Source organism: Thunnus albacares, chromosome 7 (genome assembly GCF_914725855.1).
Source record: "Thunnus albacares chromosome 7, fThuAlb1.1, whole genome shotgun sequence".
NCBI classification, from domain to species: domain Eukaryota; kingdom Metazoa; phylum Chordata; class Actinopteri; order Scombriformes; family Scombridae; genus Thunnus; species Thunnus albacares.
Window position 1 is genome coordinate 11,422,417 of NC_058112.1, and position 17,319 is coordinate 11,439,735.

Genomic DNA, 17,319 nt, shown 5'->3' on the forward strand with positions numbered 1-17,319 from the left:
CTCTAGTCTGTGTTGAATATGAATAAATAAAAACTAGGGTACAATCATAATACACCATGACAAATGAGTCCCATTCACAGAAGTAAGCGTTCTAACTGAGTCGATGACGGAATCTCCATGGCAACCGTGTTGTGTTGTTGAGGCAATCAGTTACCTGGCAACGTCTTGTAACCTCGTGAAAGATAGTTCCACTTGCAGTAGCCGCTAAGTTTGCTTTTTGCTCTTATATTTATAAAGAGAGTTTATTAAATGTATCTACGGTAGTGTAATTAACATGTAAGCGAGGTAAGTGGCTGCCAGATATCTATAAATATTGTAAAAACATAATCGTTAAACAGATTGAGAACAGCGCGGTAGCAGTAGTCAAATTAAGCTAATGAGAATGATTACAATACGGAAAGAAGCCTGTTAGCATTTCCGAGTGCTACTCAGAATTGTTAAACTTGGCTTTAAAGGGTAAAGTAATGAAGAAATTCAAAGTAAACAATGTGTCCTGTGCTGAAGACGGACATGCTAAATGAGCTGTGTTTGAGCTAACTAGCTGTAACGTTAACAGTTACATTGTATAGCAAAAAAGACTCGGAAATTTCAATTTGAGCAGAAAGACAGTCGAAGATGCCTGTGTGAGATCCCACCTTCACTACTGCGCACGTGAGTTTGGTTATTCTTTTGTTTTTCTTTCAGGCTGTGTTTGTACACACCGGATATTAATGATCACAAACCTATTTTCAAGATAAGTGGTACAGATATCATATCAGTTATTGTTGGCAATATCAGCTCGGAAAAATCAATACTAGTATCACTCCAGTATTGCTTGTTTATTATGTTGTGGTATGTTACCTCAAATAGCTTTCAAATGAGCAACATAGTAAGAGTTTCATCCTCTTGGAAAAGTTTAAATATTAAGAGACATGTTTGAAGAGATTAATTTGTTCCATCTCTTGTATTTTTGGGAGACTCACATTTATAATAGCAGATAATCACGTACATGTTGTTGCCTGATCGTGACTTCTATTTGCATCTGGGTAGATGGGGGTTAGCCCAGGGTTTATGGTTATTACATGTAACAAGAGTTGCTGAGAAAATACAGTTCTAGTTTGGAAAGGATGAAGCAGCATTGATGACTTATATTTTCCCATTCAGGCAGCGAAATCATCAACCATGGCCGTCTCTGCCATCAGGAATTGGTGGAACTCCTACCAAATGGACAAATCTGACTCTAATGACTCCAACACAGAGGAAGATGAGGGGGAGTTAGCAGGGAGGAAGCAGTGTAAGCTATTTTCCACATTGGCAGCATTTGGATTAAGACTGTGTTTAGTGTATGTAGAATGAACTTGCTGAAATGTGAGTGTGAAATTGTTAAAATAACTTCACTCAGATTGATATGTTGCTGCATTATTTGACCCCATTCTGTTAGCTCATTTACTGTAATGCACACCTGTGCTTGTGTAGGTATAAACTGGTTCAACACTGGATGTATATGTAGGATTTCATCCCTAATGCTAGACAATTAGTTGTTTAACTAGAGCTCTTTTGTGATAGATAACTACAGCAATCAGGCTCAGCATAATCCTTGATCAAATGAACAAGCCTGTTTTGTCTGATTGACGTAAGGGGGCTGACCTGATGAAAAATTTATACTCAGAGTGCACTACTGGAAGAACAGGAGCCTGAAAGAGGAGTTAATTGAACATGTGATTCATATCTCCACTCAGTATCCATAAACCTAAATCAGACACTACGGACCAGGCAGCTGCTCATAGACTTTGATGGTGGCCGACCTATTTTGAGTCTCAGGGCACCACTGGACCTGGTTAACTTCCCATCTATCTCCCGCCCCCGTTGGCCTGTAGAGTGTGAGGTCATCAGCGACATTGTACATCACATAGGTAATGTTAAATATTATCTGGACCTTTCCATTGTCACGAATGTTACTGATATGCGCAAAGGGTGTTGAGTCAAAAGAAAGAAACAAAACATACAATCAAAACACTGTTGAACATGTTCGTTTTAACACCTACTGACACTTCAAGCGTTATTGTGTTACAGAGTGGGAACCACCAGAGCCAGAGCCTTTCTACCAGCCCACAGGACATGAGAGGACCCCCATGCCTGCTGGAGAGGACAGGGGGAAAGTGGTATTCTGCATCGACCATGGTAACTTCTGACACCAAAGGCATTTTTCATTTCTTTTATTGCGCCACCGGGTTACATGGTATGGCTATGTAGAACATTATGTCATCACATTACTGTCTCTGTGTCACTGACTGTCACTGTCAAATTCTTCTGAATATAAATAAGATCATGATAGGAACCTAACCAGTGACTGCAAACTCAACCTTCTACAACTCTTCAATGCCTCAAGATGTGTAGTTCATGTTGATATCACCACCTGGCTGTTAGGTGATGACAAATGCTGCAGTCTCTCTACTTGTTTTATATATCACAGGATTATGATAGAAGCTTCAGTGTCTTTCTTCAACAGTGTTACCCTAGATGTAAATAATTAGTGATTTTCTAGAAATACCAGATACCAAACCACTGAGCTCTGAACAATGACAAAGAAGTCGGTTTTTATTAAAAGTTGTGTTTTTGACCAATTTAGCATTCACTATTAACCATTTTTCCTGTTGTCCTCACTCTTTTAAGCCACTAAGCATCCCTTTTTCACCTACTCTCGTGTCGGAGGATCCAGGGGGCCCATTAAGAGCGCCACTTTTTACGACACCAATCAAACAGACTTCATCCTTGAGTTTGAGTCAAGATTTGAGAGTGGGAACCTTCAGAAGGCTGTGCAAGTGTGAGTCTCTACAGTGTTACAGCTTTTCACCAATTTTTTACTACAGCTTTTGGTTAAGTTACTCTCTTTCTCCCTCCGCCTATATTTCTACCCTTTCCAGTGGCGTCTATGATTATGAGCTCACCCTGCGCACAGACCTGTACACCAGGAAGCACACGCAGTGGTTTTACTTCAGGGTCAGGAACATGAAGGCCGGAGTGACCTACCGCTTCACTATTGTCAACCTGATGAAGAGCAGCAGCCTGTATTCTCAGGGGATGAGACCACTGCTCTACTCAGAGAGGGCTGCCAAGGAGAAAGGTCTTGGATGGCAGCGTACCGGCTCCAATATCAGATACTACCGCAACTACAATCAGGTAGGTGGCTCTGTATAAGTTCAAAAATGGTGTCTCATCTGGATGAATGTTTTAGGTAAAATTAAAAGTAAAACAATACATTTATATTTACTAGCCCACGTCCTACTTTTCTAACAGCTAACATTTTCGGTTAATGTCAGAAAGGAATTAAATTGAACTTGCAGATAATTTAAACCTGTTTCAAATCTGTAATCCATCTCAACATTTAATCATCTTTATGTCCAGTCACAAAGCTGTGTTATCACTGCATCATAATGCAAGTAAAAGCACATTTCCTCCCTTGATATTTTACCTTCAGAAAGCCCTCTAGTGATTCATTTTTTTATGAAGAAGTGAGCCCTTCTGGCCCCAAGCAAGAGAACAAGGGGAGGGGATTACCGGAAATTGAAATTGAATGGCCCTCACTAGCAATAAAAATGGTTATTGCTGTCAAAAAAATGCTTTATGCCTTTCTGGTTTTAACTAACCTGAACACAGTGCAGTGTTTTAAATGAACAGACAGTGACAAAAAGATTCAAGAACTTAAAATCAAACTGGAAAGTAGGATCAACACAGGAACAACGCAGGTTAATTTAATGAACTCACATGTTTTAGTAAATTTAAACATGCTGAGACTGTTGCGGTCCAAAATCATAATTAAATCATAATAATTAGAACATCATAACTTCACAAAATTATAATTGCAATTGTACAAGTCTCGCTTTAATAGACCCATCTCTGTCTCTATTTAGAATACAAAGGACAACAACAACGACACCATCCCCCTGTACTCACTCACCTGGACTCTCCAGTTCCCCCATGAATCAGACACCTGCTACCTGGCCCACTGCTACCCCTACACTTATTCACACCTGCAGAGCTATCTTAGGCGCATTTCCACTGACTCCGCAGTTGCAGCGTACTGTAAGTTGCGGGTGCTGTGCCACACCCTTGCTGGGAATGCAGTTTACGTGGTGACAGTAACGTCCCCAGGGTTCGGCAAGGTGGAGGGCAGGACCAAGAAAGCTGTGGTTGTGACGGCCCGAGTGCATCCCGGAGAAACAAACGGGTCCTGGATGATGGAGGGGTTCCTGGACTTCCTGCTCGGGGACTCAGATGACGCTCAGCTACTCAGGGACACTTTTGTTTTTAAGGTGAGAAAGCTCAAGCTCATAGTCTCATTACACTTAAATATATTCCAGTTTATTATATGTCTGAATAGTAATTTATAAAGTAGATTGTGCATGAATAGAATGATGAGGTTGTGTTGTCTGTTAATGTGTGTGGTAATGCTCTATACTGCTGTGAAACACAGATTTGGAGACGTTTCTGCAGAATTATAGCAGTTTTTGATACTTATGGTGGTAGTTTCTGCTTTTATCTATTGTTTTGCCTCTCTGGTGCTGCAGGTGGTGCCCATGCTGAACCCAGATGGTGTGGTGGTGGGAAATTACCGCTGCTCTCTGGCAGGCAGGGACCTCAACAGAAATTACAAGACTTTGCTCAAGGATTCCTTTCCCTGTGTTTGGCACACCCGCAACTTGGTGGAAAGGTGAGACAGGAAACATCTGCATTTAACAATTGTGTGGCTTTCTTTCTCTCTTTTTTCTCAATTTATGTTAATAATTCATGTGTGTATTTGTCCAGTAAACTATTAGGATTGTGCAAGTCAATTTTCAGGCTATTTTATTTATTAATTTTAATCTAACATGGAAGAGAAAATGATCAGTTCTACTTTTTATCATTGAGGAACCAGTTGGTGTTATTTGGTTTGGGTTTAGATTAGGATTGTTGTCTCTGGCTGATGGGGATCTGAGTGAAAATATCAGAACAAAATTAACTAACACAATGAACACTCACTGCATGTCTTCTTGTGATGAACAGATTGCATTATTTAGTTTGCATTTACTCCCCCAGACTCTACTTTCTGGCAGAAAGCAGTCCAACTTTGGAATTACTTTGCTACACACATTTTTAGTGAAACTTATCTGTACAAAAAGACATATCTCCTACCAACAGTATAACTGTAAATGGTATTTTGTATATTTCTTTTATATATTTTGTGTTTTATGCCAGTAGGATTGTACAATTCTTAAGAGGATAAGAAAATTGTTGGATGGATAGATGCCAGATTAATGATTATGATGCCATCACGTGGTACAAACTTGACGTTGAAACTTGACTTCTTTTCCTGGTATATCTGCCTTTATTACATAGTTGTCAGTAGAGAGAAAAAAGGAAAGACAAAAAAGAGTGACAAGGCTGCAACAAATATCCCAAACAGCTGATTGAACCAGGTTGAACCGCACTTCCTTTGTGGTGTGTAACTTTTTCCACTGGGAATTGTGTCTTGAAAAACTAAACTTCCAAAGTATCTTCCTGAACATGGTGCATATTGTATTTGCATGCTCTCTTTCTATCCTACATTTTTCCACAAGGAATATTGACAAACCAGAATCTGTTATGAATGAAACTCTATATTTTCCCCAGGCTGATGGCTGAGACAGATGTAGTTCTTTACTGTGACTTTCATGGCCACAACCGTAAAAACAATGTCTTCATGTACGGTTGTAACAACGAAGGTGATGCTTCACTGAAGCTTCATGAGAGAATCTTTCCACTAATGATGAGCAAGAATGCCAGCAACAAGGTAAAGCCACTGATTTGACTCTTTTAAATCTATATTTGGTGTCTTGAACATTTTTACTGACTTTTGAGAAGTAAAAGTTTGCTTTCTACGGTCATTATAATTATTTCTGTGTCATTTTAATTAGCTTGCAAGCACAACTGCAATGCTTAACAGTCACCAATATTACTCCTTATGTATGTATTCTACTATGTATTCCTTGGTATTTATTTGTGTATAAATATCATTTTCCTTAGTTCTCCTTCAAGAGCTGTAAGTTTCGGGTGCAGAAGAGCAAAGAGGGAACAGGGCGAATTGCCATGTGGAGACTCGGCATCAGAAACAGCTACACGATGGAGGCCACCTTTGGAGGCTCCACGCTAGGTGAGTTTAGACTTTTGAGTTTGCATGTTTTTTGCTGCTGCCGTGTGTATGTTTGCCTTTCTCATATAAGAGAATCTATCATCTATTTGAATTAGGTGACAGGAAAGGAACACATTTTACTACTCAAGACCTGAAGTCTCTGGGCTTTTACTTTTGTGACAGCTTGCTGGACTACTGTGACCCTGATCCAACGAAGGTGAGAGATTAAGCAGCATGTCTGATTTTCCTCAGTCCAGAAAAAAACATACCTGGGTACCTGGGTGAACTCTGGTATTCAAATGTGGTGTTTTTTATGTTTCTTTGTTTCCCCTGCGCATGTCTTTTTCAGACCACTTATTGTCTGACAGAGCTGGCAGCATTGTTGAGAAAGGAGGTCAGAGAGAGGCTGGGCAAAGATTTGGGCACTGACTGTAACATCTCTGTCTCTGATTTGGAAACCAGGTAATAAAGTTATTTGTACTTACTTTTTACAATATATAAATACCCAAAAAATACCCATGCCAATCACATTTGCGAAATATGGGAAAAACTGATAAAAGACTTGCTTTGCATTGTACATTTTGTTGACCGATAAACATACTGTATATTGAGATAATCCTCAGCTTTACCATGATTAGAAATGGTATTGTCTCATTTAGCTTGGAGGGGAATCTTTGTTTTTTTTTTTTGCTTTTACAGCACCAGTGGTTCAAATAGTTCAGATTCTGACGGACTCCCAGTTCATTTGCTCAACCAGCCACAAACTGTCCATCCAGAGGTAAACTGACAGTCTGCTCTCCTTTAGAATAATGCTTTAACACATTTAGTGCTTTATTTTCTTTGTGAATTTAATATCACATTTGGAACAAGTAATCCCCGAGATCCACAATAAAAAACAGTTGTCAATCATGTCTAACGTTGTATCACCACAGCAAACTGCAGCGAAGAAGAAAAAGAAACGCCTGAGGAGTCGTAAAGAGAGGAACAAGTTGCGGCCAGAGAGAGGAAAGAATAACACACAGCCACAGGTCGTGCAAAACAGCATCAAACATAGTTTAAGAGACAAAGTGATGCATCAATCAGTGCACACAGTTGACTGGTTAATGTATTACTGACTTTAAACAAAGTCTGATGAGTGAATGGTCTTTGCAGGAGTCTAACCTTCCCCATGAGAAGATAGTCAAAGAGAGTGGTAAAGAGGGGCCTGTTGGACGACAAAAGAAAAAATGGCAGGTATGAAGTAGAGAGTTAAAGTGACAGAGAGTAAACCAGCCACACAAAGAAGTGAGAAGATTTCCTGAGCTGTTACTGATAATATTCCTTTGTTTGTGAAGCTAAATAGTCCAATGAGAAAAAGTGGAATCCCTGCTGCCACCGCTCATTCTGGGGAGATCAGTCAGGTGACTCTGTGGCAGGGATGTGAGCCTGTCAAGGTAAAGATGACCATTACAAAATACCCTTATCCTCACCAAATGTTTGGTCACCCATATTGACACATTATTGGCTAGTTATATGCATGTGATCACATACCCCATTCAATGATTTTTTGGATTGATATAATGTTAATCTGCATGTGCCAACTACTACCTGTGACACCTGAAGCACTTGAACAAAATCTATGATTTCTATCAAAGTCATTTGCCTGTGAGATGTTTTGTGTTTTAGGATGATTGTCTGGGAGACCTGCATCACCAAGCAAGGGCATGTCCACATCACAGCTTGTGTGCAGCTGTGACACCTCACACAGGTAACGTAATGTATATTGTGGAGGCTCAGCCTTCCTAAAAATTGTCTTCACAGCCTTGTAGCTAATGGTTAATCGTGTTGCTTTTTGACTTCTACATACAGAGGAAGTTTGGTAGAGACTTGTAAAACATCTGAAGTATTACATTGTCCAATATGTAGACCATCTCCTGCAGGGAAAGGCAGAAATATTTTCAACCATCAAGACATTAGGAGAAGTCTGATGTTGCAGTGAACAGTATATTTGGCTTGCTTTCACAGCAGACGCAGGGACACACTCAGGACAGCGGAGATACTCTTCTCACCTGCTGCACCTAAGTGCTCGCATTCCACCGAATTTCACACATTCCTCACAGCAGCAGCATCACTGCCCCGAACAGTCTCTTGTCTCCTATAAAGTCTTCAGAGGTTTGGTTTGCACATACAGTATTTCCAGATGGAACTGAACACTAAATCAAATTAATTTTAAAAAGTCCAAAGTTTCGTCATCTCTTAGTCAATTCAAGCTGCCTTAAATTGTAGCTCTCCTGTTGTGTAACTCTTTCAGGGCTGCCACCCTCCCTTGCAGGACCTCACAGGTAAAACTTGCTGTGAAACTGTATCCAGTGCATAACTAGTTGTTGAGGTATGTTCAGATTCAGTATGTTTTATTTCTCCTCTGTGGCAGGTCTCCCTCATCCATGTTCGTCAAGATGATCCCAGACATTGTTCCAACAAAGCGCCTGCTGTCAAGCCTCACCACCAACAACTTCAACGGCCGGCGTATTTACAGAGACAGAAATACTTTACGGGTGTCAGAAGGATACTTTGTGCCTGAGGATTCATCCACCTCACATGCAGACATGAACAAAACCAAACGGCAGACAGAGGAACAAGAAGGGGTTTCCACACAAGGTTGACCTTTCATATGCTCCCATATTATACTTATGTAGTTTATAATGAAACTATGATTTTTGTGGGGACACAGTTAAAAAAAAGGATCATTGATCACTGTTAGCTAACCTCATCTCTTCCTCTTCTTTACCTGACTGTCATTTATTTAGTTGGCTTGTCATTGTTGAGATGTATACCATTTGGAGAGCAGAACCAGAGAGATCTCACCCTGAGACAACCTGAACCAGGCAGCAGTCTGTTTGTGCCTGCACTGACGGGCACAGACCTACAGGGAAATCGGTAAATTCATTTTTATTGTGATTTCTCTATAACACTTGAGTCACCCTCTCTCACTGCTCAACCAACTCTCTGTCTGTCAGTGTATCGCTCTTCATTCAATGCTCATGTTGCCATTGCAGTTTAAAGATTGGGAAATAATCCGTGATGTTAATGTAACAATCTTAACACAATGATTGTAAGACAAGCATTATGCATTATACCTCTTTTAATGTGTTGTTTCCCTTTCTCAATTTCTTCAGACTATACAAGGGGAATTTAGGAGACAGAAGGAAAAAAGGTGTTTTACCCCCTCTGTCAAAGCCCTCAGGCTTCATGAAGTTGGAACATCCACAGAGTGACACCCTTGGTAGGCTTCAGGCCAAGGACATGAGGCACTATCGCTCTAGAGGAGAAATTCCAATAAGTACAGTTCCTGAGGAGTCCATGGTCACAAGACCATCACGGTCTGCCCCACTGTAGGGCACAATATTTATAATATGGGCTCTACATATTGATTTTTATTCTCTCTAGTCTCTGGCCGATGAAGTGAACCTCTTCTGATGAATGAAGAAGAATATGATTTTCATTAGAACTTCAACAGATATGCTGGGATATAATCATCCATTCTCACAGACATCATGATGCAGGTCAAACTTGTGTCATATGGAAAGAAGGAGAGATGTGAAATCCATTAGTAAAAGTCTTAAAAAGTACTTTCAAATGGCAATCTTTGTATGATGTTTAATATGTCTCCTTTAAACTTTAATACTATTTTATAAACTCTTTAAAAATTGATTTTTGCATAATGTTAATATGTTCATCTATTTTCTACAGTGTTGATATTGGTAGGGACAAGACTTTGATGACAAATCTTCATGCCTGGATTCTCAGAGTACATCACAAAGTCTGTGACACAGTACATTAACTGCCTAATGAATGATACACAGGCTGCATGTAATATAAATTTGATTTATTTGCAACACTGCAAAAACAACATCCCATGGAATATAATGTTAATAAAATACAAAAACGTTCAGTTCTTCACTTTAATAATCAGTCGTGGGCAGAAAATTTCCCATTTTGCGATGCACAATACAAAAGTGATGTTTGTCGTCAGTCTCTCAGTCTGGGAGGTGTGAAGTAAGGAGGTGTCCTGATGCAGGAGGGAGAACTGAGAATTCAGTCAAACTGTCTGAGATGAAATTGGCTTTCTGTGTGTCGGACCATGTCCCGGAGTGCCACAAATCCAGAGAGGGCCTGGATCATTCAGGAATGAAAAATTTAAAGAAATTTAAATTGAATCAATGACAATCACCAAATAAAAGCTAGAAAAACATTCACAATGTAACCTGCATTTAAGTTATATGCAATGCTAAGAGTGGAGATGGTAAAACTACAACAGTCAGTTTATAAAAGTAATGTAATCATACCTGTGTGAGTATGAAAATGGCAAGAACTATGTGAACTCCTCTCTCCAGCGGCTGTATGAGAATGGCTTCATTGAAGAGCTGAAACAGGATTAGTGGAAACTGCAGCAGGATGCTCAGCAGCCAAAATCCAGCCAGCTCTGGGACCTTCCACAAACACAGTCATCATTTGAATGTCTGCCTTTCACTCACTGGAGTAAATGTTCTCTTCATTTGTGTGTGTTGTGTTGATCCATTCTACATCAACTACGTCTATGTTTGTGTGAGTGATGCTACCTTTTCTTGCAGGTTCCCAGCATAACCAAGATACAATCTAATAGCCTCAATCAGAGTCATCAGGATGAGGACAGTGACAAGGATGAACTTGTAGTACTCTGGCAAGGCAGGATACTGGTAGAAATGACAATTACAACAATGCAGTCAAATGAACTGAGTTTAGATGGATGTGATTTATTCAAATGGGCTTTTATGGCATGAAATATTCTTACTTGTTTCTAGGTCTAAACTTAATTAAAATGAATGCTGGTAAAAACAAATACCCGACCAACTGTTGTTCACAATAATTTAGCTCATGTATCACGGTATTTGCGGCTGACTTTAATATTATACATGTCACTGCTTTTACAATGTACTGATGCATTTCTCTTGGTTAATACTAACTTAACTCAAAGTCAGACATATTTCAGAGGTTGGTGAAATGAATATTTCTGTCACCTGTGTGTTATGCCTTCCTGCAAACCAAATCTCCTTCAGGATAATTATAAAGTTGACAGTTTGGCTGCTTCATGTTCTTCAAAGAGAACAACACATGTCCATCATTCTCCAAGTACAATTAACTTTTACTTGAACTGACTTAGTTTAGGACCAGCCACTATGGTCATGTTAAGTGCCAAATCTGTCTCTGATTTAGTTTGGGGGTCTTATTATTCTCATACACTTTTCCTAAAATCATAATCACAGCTATGATCATCAGAATCTGTTTATTAACCAAGTATGCATGTGAAGACTTTGTCCTAGTGTTCGCTGCCACAAATGCAACATAGAAGAATAAAAGTATAACAAGAGTAATGTAATAATAATATTAATGAAATAACAAAACAAACAAAGTAGTACTAAAATTAAATGAAAACTGTAAAATATATTTACAGAATGTAATAATAATAGTTTTGAAATGGGATATAAAACTTGAAATATTGACTGTACAAAGGAAATACAAAGAAATAGTGACGTGTAAAAATTAAATGTGACTTGTGCAATAACTAATTAAATTATTAACAGTGAAGGTTGAATGCAATATACAATGTTAAATCGAGTTTAATGAAATATCTGAAAGTGACCAGTGCAGGGATTAAAATAGGGCTGAGTCCAGTGATTTTAAGTCCACAGCTTCTGGAAAGAAGCTGTTCCTGTGTCTGCTGGTGGAGGTTTTTATGGGTGATTTGTAATGTTTACAGTTTATATTGGCCCAGACTCCTCATTCCCCGCTTTCACACATTCCTCCCATCTCCCCCCTCCTCTCCCCTCTCTTTATGCCTTACCTTGAGGTGCAGCATCACAGTTTCACTGATCCACCACAGGGGGAAGAACCACATGTTAAAGAACAGAGACATCTGGAGGTGGAGACTGGACAGAACCCGTTTGTCTGGAAACAAAATAACCCAACAGAACAGACAAGGAGGGAGACGATAAACAGCCCATGTTTAACACGTGATAGTAACAAAACAAAGCTCAGTGTATCGTTAAACATAAGGGTCTGCTTCTAAAGTCAACCCTGCCCTCCCTTTCGCTAACTTAGCTTCTACAATGCTAATGCGTCCATTACGCCAGCTGCATTTTGAGTTTACCGTGCGGCAAAAACGTCTCATGCTCTTTTGGGAGAGGCTGAGTCCGACTCTGGTCAAATAAAACATTCCGAGAAAAGTCCTCTAATCGTTTTCTGATCGTCTCCGGCAAGTCCATCGTGTGAAATCCTCCCTGCTTAGCACAAACATTACAAGGGACAAAAACACACACCGCAAAGACACTGAACGCAGCCCTCGTTTCCTTGGCGACCAAAAAAAAAAAAAAAAAATATCTCGCGTTCCGCCCAAATCTCGCATGAACGTGTCTTCACGTTTCTTCTTTTTCAGGGTTGTCTCCACGTTTAGTCCCTTAAAATGTTCAAATATCACACACATAATTTCACAGACAAACTATTTCATGTTTTTCTCACACAGCAATGACGGAAGATAACATTTGAATGCGCTCCCAGCCGGGAGGACTGTTGTTAACGTTTAAATATTTCTACTCCTATACAGTTTGTTGGATTTATTTCTGGAGTAAACTTAGCCTAACTTTTAATCAGGGGAGAGGCGTTTTTCTAGATACTTCCTCTCCTCTCCTTCTAAAGGAGCAGAGGAGAGATACTTCCTCTCCTCTCCTCCTTTAGAGAAGAGGAAGAGATACTTCCTCTCCTCTCCTCCTAAAGGAGCAGAGGAGAGATACTTCCTCTCCTCTCCTCCTTCAGAGAAGAGGAAGAGATACTTCTTCTCCTCTCCTCCTTTAGAGGAAGTGTAAGTAGTTACAGCTGTGAAAGGGTTGATCAAGTTAACTGAAAGTTGCACGCCAAAATAGGGGAAAGAGTGACATATAGAGGTAGTGAAGTGAATTACGTCGGTGGCGCATGCAGGGCAGGCTTGAAATGCGCCTGATCTGGCCAGGTGGATGAAAGTAGAGGCGCGCTGTGGGAAGAGAGGAAGTTCTCAACGATGCCCCTTAAAGACTTCCCCATCCATCCTTTTGCATTTGTGCTCTGCGACACTGCTATCGCGTTTCCGAGAGAGAAATCCTACTTTTGTACTTAAGTAAAAGCACCAGCACCATGGAGCTGCTCTGCCTCGAAGTGGACATCATCATACGAGCTCGTCCCAATCCGAAACTCCTGTGCGATGACAGAGTCCTGCAGAGCTTGTTGACCATAGAAGAGAGGTTTCTACCCCAATATTCCTATTTCAAAGGTGTCCAGAAAGATATTCAGCCGTTTATGATGAGGATGGCCGCTACTTGGATGTTGGAGGTACACAGAAAGACCGAGTGCTGACAAGTCTTATTATTTCTGTGCTCGACTTTAAAGCCTCTTGATCTGTTTTATACTGTTTTACTGAGCGCTGTTTGCATTTTTCGGACAGTCGATAAGACCCCTAGCTCTCATTTCCGACTGATTATTCCTTATATTAACCAAATGTGTCGTTTTCTGTCATTTCTTACCATTTCTAAAGTCCGGTCATGTAGATCGTGTTTATGATACTGCGAGCTTCGATATGTGGGACACCCGAGAATTTCTTTTATATGCCTCACATGTTGTCTTTACAAGCTGCTGTTATTATTTTAGATAACGTTAATATTTCCATGCACACGTATGCACTCCCCAATGCAATGCTGCCCTGTGTGTTTTATCGCCGTTGGTTTTACAGAAGCGCTTGTGCTTTGCCTCAGTCAAGAATTATGTTCGATTTTTTACACTCAGTCTAATATTTCTGATCAACATCTATCTGTAAACAATCTTGAGCTTTTTGGCTTTATTTTCATGTAAATATTGTCAGGTTCTGACCTACTGGAGATTTTTAATTAATTTTTGAAATAAATATATCGGGTCGGTGGTGACGCACACCAGACCTACCTCTTGCGACTTGCCTTTTATTTTGACATTTTTTTCATATTTACCGTGAATGGATTTGGATATGAATTGGCGGGTATGATGTGGAAAGCCCCCCTGAACACTAGGATGCAAAAAAAATCGGTCTAGACAATTTATTTATATTTTTAATTATTTTATGAAAATATGACGAATGAAAAAAGTATGTTTCCGCGTGCTGCGCGGGGTGGTTTTTTCGCCTGGCTGATTGTGACTTGATTCATTTCCCAGTGAATGAACTGCAGAAATGCGACTCTATTGACAGTATGTGTCTGAGACTTAATTCATCCTTTGTAAAATAATCTATTTCGAATTAATTTATGATGTCGCAACCGATTAGGGTGGGCGTAAATTTTTGGGTGGGGCCCCAACTATGTGTGTCATTGAATTTATATGTGCTCTTTATGTGATTAGTCTTTTGTTTCGTTATCACATGAAAGTTTTACATACATTTCAAGTGCTGGAAAATAGGTGAGGTCACTGCAGGGTGGGCTATACCGATTCCAAAAGCTGAACATTGCTGCATTGTCTGCTGTCTCTTTATTCAGGTTTGTGAAGCGCAGACGTGCGAGGAAGAAGTTTTTCCTTTGGCCATGAACTACTCAGACAGATTTTTAGCCGTCGTACCCATCAAAAAGTGTAACCTGCAGCTGCTGGGAGCAGTGTGCATGTTTCTTGAATCCAAGAGTTATCCATTAACCGCAGGGAAGCTTTGCATTCACACAGATAACTCCATCAGACCCAAAGAACTGCTGGTAAGCAACAGTTGGTTCATTTCACAAAATTCACACTGACACCTCTGAGGATTCATGCTGTCATCATCAGCTGGTTGAAGCCAAACATAGCTTCATGACATATTTTGGCTTTTTTTTTCTTTTTCTTTTTTTCATCATGTTTGCTTTTGTGTTTTTTTGTGTTGTTTTAAGGTATTGTTTGGCTCAACATATGTCCATTTTAATTATGCAGCTCAAAACATCACACACTAAACACCAGGGCAGTTCTGCTTTCACTCAAGCTGTTGTACCGTCTCCACTTTGGACTGCAGCGTCATCAAGGTCAAAGGTATTATTAGACAAGAAATAGATAGATAAATAAATAGGTACAGCCTAGCCAAGCATCGTAATGATAATTAGATAACCTCAGTTTTGATGTATGTTTTGTTTTGGAAAGACATCCTGGGTTGGTCACTATACTCTCTCACCAATTCAATTATTTTACATATATTAAATGGTGTGGCCACTAGATGTCACTGTAGCATGTGAGCATGTCAAATCAAAGAATCAATTAGGGAATTAGAGCGTTGACTCATCTTATGGTATTCATAGAGCATCACATAATCACTGTTTTAACTACAATGCTTAATAACATATCGGTGAGGTTGAAAAAAATTTCACTGGTGAGGTTTAATGCAGTAAACCTTGTACATTATAGGATATGCTATTTCAAAAAAAAAAAGCCTTTTAGATTACCCATTTCAATATGAAAACAAGAAAACAGTAATTTTCCTTTTTAACACCTACAAAAACAAGCAGAACGGAATTCTGACTCGTTTTTCAATTTTTCCAAAAAATGAATGAACGGATGATACAAGAACCGTTTACAAATTTGCTGAAATGACATAACATCTGAAAACCTGAACTGAAAACATCTTCTGTCTAAAGCTCACTAATGAACGTTATATCATGTTTGTTTAATCCAAATAAAACCCTGAGTCTTAAGATGATCAGTTGTGGTTTCACAGGTTATGTTCTGGGCACAGTAACTTCCAGGAGTCTTGACATCACTGTGCTTATTTTTTGTTTCTGAATTGTAAAACTGTGCTTTGTTTGCCTTGTGCAGGGATTCCAGGCCCTGGGTGACCTCCCTGTGTTCACAGATTTGCATAAAAGACTTGACACGCTGTCAAAGTTTGTCACTGCACAGAAAGATAAAGTGAAAGAAAAGGAATTGATCATTAATTTTGAGAAAAACCTGGGTAAGTGTGACTAGTTTCTATATTTTATGTTAAGTTTGGACAGGTCAGTTTATTTCCTGTTATTGTACAGACAGAGAGAGCACAATCAGAGTTTCTTCATGAAGAGGAAACACCATTAAGAAGATATCTTTTGAGCTCCTGTAAGCATGATGTAAATTAATTTTTCATAAATAACTGCACAAACATACACAAAAGCTTCACCAGCTGAATGAGTGTTTCATCTTTCCCTGCAGACTCCAAAGTTGAGGTGGATCCCAACACAGTTGCAGCATGTCTCTGCCTGTCTGATGGAAACAGAGAGATATCATGGAGCGGCAGTGACCAGGCTCATCCTGATCACACTGATCGATTCACCTATTATCACCAGGCTCTGGGCAAAGTCGGCCTGACTGGCAGACACTACTGGGTAGTACTTAGAGAGGAGCTGGCAGTTACATGTTTCGTTTGGCAGCAAGTGCATTTAGTGCAGCTAAATGACTTAGCAGCAAGATGGATGGTGGAAAAAAATAGGAAGAGTGGAGCAGAGAGGGAAAGAGAGAAAAAAGAAAGGCGCTAGCTTGCAGGAGATGCAAAAAATGGGAATTGAAATGCTTGAAATGTGATATTTGCAATGTTACAGTGACCGTTTTCACAAAACAGCCAATAATAATAAAAGCATAAAATGAAAATAAATGTTATTGTTTATGTAGCCGACTGCTTTAACGCTATTCTCAAATAAAGAGTCAAACTTTTTAATTTTTTACTTCGTAAACACATTATCCAGATGGGGTTTTTTAATGCACCACTGTACATAGTTTCCTTTTCTGTTTACTTTGTAATGCTGTAATATTGATCATTGGTGTACGGTAAATTGTGATTTAACGTGTTGTTATTGTTTCTATACTTACCAACCAGTGACTTGATGTATTTCAATGATTAAATCTTTTAACTGAAATCACTATTGTTGGGTGTCTTGAATAAAACATACATTATGAGGTAGATGCAAAGCAGAAAAGCAGACATTAAATAAATGCTGGTGAGACACGTTTTTAAAATAAATATAAAATGCAACCATTTTAAGTTGTCTGTCCCTCCCCTAAGTCAAAATTAAAAACATAAGTCCCTCCCCAGTGCTTAAAAAATGATTTGATGTGCCTCGCCCATTTTCCACCATCTCCCTCCCTCTCTAAATAATGAACAGTCCGTTATCTGAAGTTTTTCAGTGAAAACAGCTTCTGTGGCT

General features: G+C 39.5%; 3 protein-coding genes across 8 annotated transcripts; 2 read left to right on the forward strand and 1 right to left on the reverse strand.

The window, feature by feature from the left end:
* Positions 1 to 144: 144 nt before the first annotated feature.
* agbl2 (AGBL carboxypeptidase 2) lies at positions 145 to 10,058 on the forward strand. 4 transcript variants are annotated; one of them, XM_044356190.1, is made up of 23 exons: positions 145 to 285; positions 557 to 651; positions 1,144 to 1,273; positions 1,719 to 1,892; positions 2,053 to 2,160; positions 2,653 to 2,803; positions 2,904 to 3,159; positions 3,891 to 4,292; positions 4,548 to 4,690; positions 5,629 to 5,788; positions 6,022 to 6,148; positions 6,244 to 6,344; positions 6,477 to 6,589; positions 6,827 to 6,905; positions 7,060 to 7,155; positions 7,280 to 7,360; positions 7,462 to 7,560; positions 7,793 to 7,874; positions 8,132 to 8,278; positions 8,418 to 8,448; positions 8,538 to 8,764; positions 8,914 to 9,043; positions 9,283 to 10,058. In XM_044356190.1, the coding sequence occupies exons 3-23, from the start codon at positions 1,162 to 1,164 to the stop codon at positions 9,500 to 9,502; spliced, it is 3,039 nt and encodes a 1,012-aa protein (XP_044212125.1). In that variant the 5' UTR covers positions 145 to 285; positions 557 to 651; positions 1,144 to 1,161; the 3' UTR covers positions 9,503 to 10,058. The 4 variants fall into 4 exon arrangements, with proteins under 4 accessions (XP_044212125.1, XP_044212126.1, XP_044212128.1 ...); XM_044356191.1 differs by having other exon boundaries at positions 602 to 651; XM_044356193.1 differs by having other exon boundaries at positions 145 to 651; positions 8,135 to 8,278.
* On the reverse strand, positions 9,976 to 12,508 carry tmem17 (transmembrane protein 17). Its single transcript, XM_044356197.1, has 5 exons — positions 12,294 to 12,508; positions 11,988 to 12,091; positions 10,726 to 10,839; positions 10,453 to 10,596; positions 9,976 to 10,279 (listed from the first exon to the last, which is right to left on the reverse strand). Exons 1-5 carry the CDS (start codon positions 12,406 to 12,408, stop codon positions 10,202 to 10,204), a joined length of 555 nt encoding a protein of 184 aa, XP_044212132.1. The 5' UTR covers positions 12,409 to 12,508; the 3' UTR covers positions 9,976 to 10,201.
* Positions 12,509 to 13,272: 764 nt separating this feature from the next.
* LOC122986542 (G1/S-specific cyclin-D2-like) lies at positions 13,273 to 17,031 on the forward strand. 3 transcript variants are annotated; one of them, XM_044357873.1, is made up of 6 exons: positions 13,273 to 13,504; positions 14,671 to 14,877; positions 15,089 to 15,184; positions 15,962 to 16,097; positions 16,168 to 16,237; positions 16,331 to 16,422. In XM_044357873.1, exons 1-5 carry the CDS (start codon positions 13,310 to 13,312, stop codon positions 16,197 to 16,199), a joined length of 666 nt encoding a protein of 221 aa, XP_044213808.1. In that variant the 5' UTR covers positions 13,273 to 13,309; the 3' UTR covers positions 16,200 to 16,237; positions 16,331 to 16,422. The 3 variants fall into 3 exon arrangements, with proteins under 3 accessions (XP_044213808.1, XP_044213806.1, XP_044213807.1); XM_044357871.1 differs by lacking the exon at positions 16,168 to 16,237 and having other exon boundaries at positions 16,331 to 17,031; XM_044357872.1 differs by lacking the exons at positions 15,089 to 15,184; positions 16,168 to 16,237 and having other exon boundaries at positions 16,331 to 17,031.
* The last annotated feature ends 288 nt before the right edge of the window (positions 17,032 to 17,319 follow it).